The sequence below is a fragment of a genome, unplaced genomic scaffold, assembly GCF_019419815.1.
Source record: "Pyrus x bretschneideri cultivar Hongxiangsu unplaced genomic scaffold, Pyrus_bretschneideri_v1 Contig1, whole genome shotgun sequence".
In the NCBI taxonomy this organism is placed as follows: domain Eukaryota; kingdom Viridiplantae; phylum Streptophyta; class Magnoliopsida; order Rosales; family Rosaceae; genus Pyrus; species Pyrus x bretschneideri.
In genome coordinates, this window is record NW_025999390.1 from 15,351,635 (window position 1) to 15,355,136 (window position 3,502).

A 3,502-nucleotide genomic window follows, 5' to 3' on the forward strand; every position below is an offset into this window, starting at 1 on the left:
GAAGACATTTAATTCAACTTCTGCCAAACCGAAAATAACACAACAAAGTCAAGCCACCACACCAATACATTGGAGATACCATAAATTCACAGTTGAAAACAAAATCAAGAGCATGCCACAACATTTGAAAAAGTCTAATTCAATTTCCAATGAAAAGAACATCATCAAACCACACACATTGTTCAATTATCGAAAGTAGAGACCAAGGTTAACACTTAAAATAAAAGGCTTTCAATTTAATAGCCCCTAGCGTCACCGATAACATGATAAGAAGGATTAATATGAAAAGGCACCTAGTTCTATAGCCGAACCGCCACATATATGCATGTGAAAGGGGAAAACTTGTTCGCCAAACAACGGCACTTATCATCGATCAGAAAAATTAAATCCCTTTTGCAAAAACCATCATATGTATATCCCACCAAAACGCAAAATTAAGAGACCCAAATACTAAAAGACTAATGATTTAGCAACAAAAAGATTAAAGATTCTTGAGGAGAATATTTACTATTACTCTCTCTCCTCTTTTATTTCCTTCAAGCGTTGGGATTAGGAGGATTAGCACACTCCTTAGCAAAATGCCCTGCTTCCCCACAGTTATAACAACCTGATCCAGAGCTCAATCCATATCGTCCGCCTCCACGAGCACTGCTATCGCCGCCGCTGCTGCAATCCCTCGCCATGTGGCCATATGCCCCACAGCTATAGCAAGCACCAGAACCAGCACCAGCGCCGCCGCCTCCACCAGTAGCACAGTCCCTCGCCATATGCCCAAATGCACCACACTTGTAGCAGCCGCCGCCGCCGCCGCCGCCACCGCCACCGCCACCTCCACCACCACCGCTAGTCCCATTAGGGCAGACCCTTGCCACGTGGCCATACCCACCACAAGTAAAACAGCCACCACCACCGGCTCCGCCACCTCCACTGCCCTGACGGCAATCTCTAGCCATGTGCCCAGGCTCGCCGCAACTATAACACCCATCGCCACCGGCACCGCCTCCATTCCTCCTATCACCGCCTCTCCATCCACCTCCAAATCCAAAACCGCCACCGCCACCACCGCCACCGCGGCCCCCAGAGCGACCGAAGTTCTCCTTCTTGTTACCGACCAACGGCGCGCCGTTAGGTCCTGTCACATCGACGGCTTTGGTCTTGCCGTCGTCACCGAAGTCGATAAAGAACTCGACGGACTCGCCCTCCGCGACGGTGCGGAAACCGTCGGATCTGATCGAGGACTGGTGGACGAAAAGGTCCTCGCCTCCGTCGTCGGGGGTGATGAAGCCATAGCCCTTGACGTCGTTGAACCACCGCACCTTCCCGGTCGATCTCTCCTCCGCCATGGTTGAGGGTTAAAATTCTGATATGGATTTACGCGAGGGTTTGAAAGCGATAAACAGAGAGAGAGAGACCGATTAGACAGAGAGAGAGAGAGAGAGAGAGAGAGAGCAGAGTTGCAGTGAAGGCAACGGCAAATCTAAGTAAAAGAATTTTATTAATTTTTATTTATATAAAATGAAAACCCTAATCCGTGTCAGGTCCGTTTCTTAATGCCCTTTGGGCTTCTTTTACTTTAAGCTTTTTAGGTGCTTGGATCAGCTGCTCCTCCATGTACTACAACAATCCTTCAACCTCTAAAATTAATCCTTTCCTGTAAAATATTCTTTTTGTTGCAATCTTATTAGATTAGAAATGTGATTGTGTAAATCCTAGTATATCTAGGAATATCTGTTATATTCTTATTAGAAATTGATTACCTATTAAGAGTTGTAATCCTAAAAGGGTAAGGAATTAAACCTTCCCTACTAAATAGAACACACATCACAATTACACATCTCTCTCTCTCTACTCTTGATGCACCCCTCTCTCTAAGGCATCCATAATTGTTCAGGAAATTATGCCTACAACACGTTATCAGCACGCTCTTGACGCTACACTAAAAAGAGTTTATTCTTCAATCAGGAGAGTATTACGTATTAATAATTCTTTTTTGTAGTTAATTAATTATTTTATTGAATTGATATACATGCTATTGATTCAATTTAATTTTTCTGTGTTGAACGTGATACAACGCATTGGAGATGTAATTCCGGCTTTCTGAAAATGATCTTCTACAAATTCAAAGGTTTTTGTTGTTTTCTACCTATTAGGTACGCTTAAAATAAAGTAAGATATTTGAAACAACCAAAAAACATGAAAATATTCCCCATGATGCATGAATCCCCTACATTTATATTTACCTTCCAATATATATATATAGTATACGTTTAACATATTTGTCAATATTTATATATGTTTCATGCATTACCCAATTTTTGCTATGTGTAATTTATGAGTTAAAGAATATAAATAAATTAGAAGTATATTAGGGTTTTTCAAACCCTAGAAATTTCGAAAAAATAAGGAAAAAAAATTGGACATAGTGCGGTACCACTGCCGTGGCACCATTGTCGGCAACACCATGCACTGTCGTTGGCCTGAAGCCCAACTGCATGGACCACAGCAGCAGCCCTTTGGGTTTACTGCTCCTACACGCAGGCAACCAAGCTTCGGCCTGGGGTATGTTTCGACGGGCATGAAGCCCGGAGCCCACCTACAGCTTGGCCTGACTCGCCAGCAAGCCTCTGTGCTTGCTAGGCTTTATTTTTTGCCCCGGCTCGTAACCAATCAACCAGCCCAGTAGGCTGGGTTCCTTCCCCCAGTCCAAAGACAAGGCTCCAGCTTTGGTTAGGCCTTCCGTGTGCCAGCCCACAAGCGAGCTTCGGCTGTGCTTGTCCCACGCGCCCTTTTTTTCCCAATACCAGTAGCCTTGGCTACTGGGCATACTCTGTGCACTTGGCCTGTAGCCTGCAACCACCCGTGGGCTACCTTTTGCAGCCAACTGGAGCCCAAATTTTTTTGGGCTATGTTTTTTCGACCCAATGCTATTATTTAGCATTCTAAATAATTTTAACTCGAATGTTATAATTATTTTTGCTTCTATGATCGACCCTGTTTGGTCCTGATTTATTGAATTAATTAAAAGTAACCTACAGTCCATTAATCTGATAATGAATCTAAAATTATTGACCTGAAGATCAATTTTGGACATTAACGATTCAATAATTTATTTATCTTCTTTGAACTGTGACATCATTTCGTGGTCCCGAAGCGCTCACACTTGAGTTCTTGAAGCAACTCAAATCCACTACACTTAAATTAGCATATTGCATTATGTGCTATTGCAGGAACCTCTCTTTTATAAAATAAACGTTCATAAAATAAATTGAACCTGTAATTTCAAATTTAGTGCCTTTAAAACTCACAGTTTTCATAAAACAATACACCCATGAAAACCCAACGTTTTTCATGAAAACCATGTCTTAGAATTCAAATGTTCTAACTTTGATGCTTATGGATGATTCACTCCCATAGCACCAATCACAATCTTGTTCCTTCCAATTTAGTGGATGGTCGAATCGTCACAAGTTTGATTTTCCTTGATTTGGATGTTTCTAATAAA

General features: G+C 42.4%; 1 protein-coding gene across 1 annotated transcript; it reads right to left on the minus strand.

Moving 5' to 3' along the window:
* Positions 1–208: 208 nt before the first annotated feature.
* On the minus strand, positions 209–1,366 carry LOC103953477 (cold shock protein 2-like). The gene has a single exon (XM_009365213.3). The coding sequence runs from the start codon at positions 1,341–1,343 to the stop codon at positions 537–539; it is 807 nt and encodes a 268-aa protein (XP_009363488.2). The 5' UTR covers positions 1,344–1,366; the 3' UTR covers positions 209–536.
* Positions 1,367–3,502: the final 2,136 nt, after the last annotated feature.

Coding starts and splice junctions, on each gene's coding strand:
- LOC103953477 (XM_009365213.3), bottom strand. CDS start 1,343: ATGGCGGAGGAGAGATCGACCGGGAAGGTGCGGTGGTTCAACGACGTC.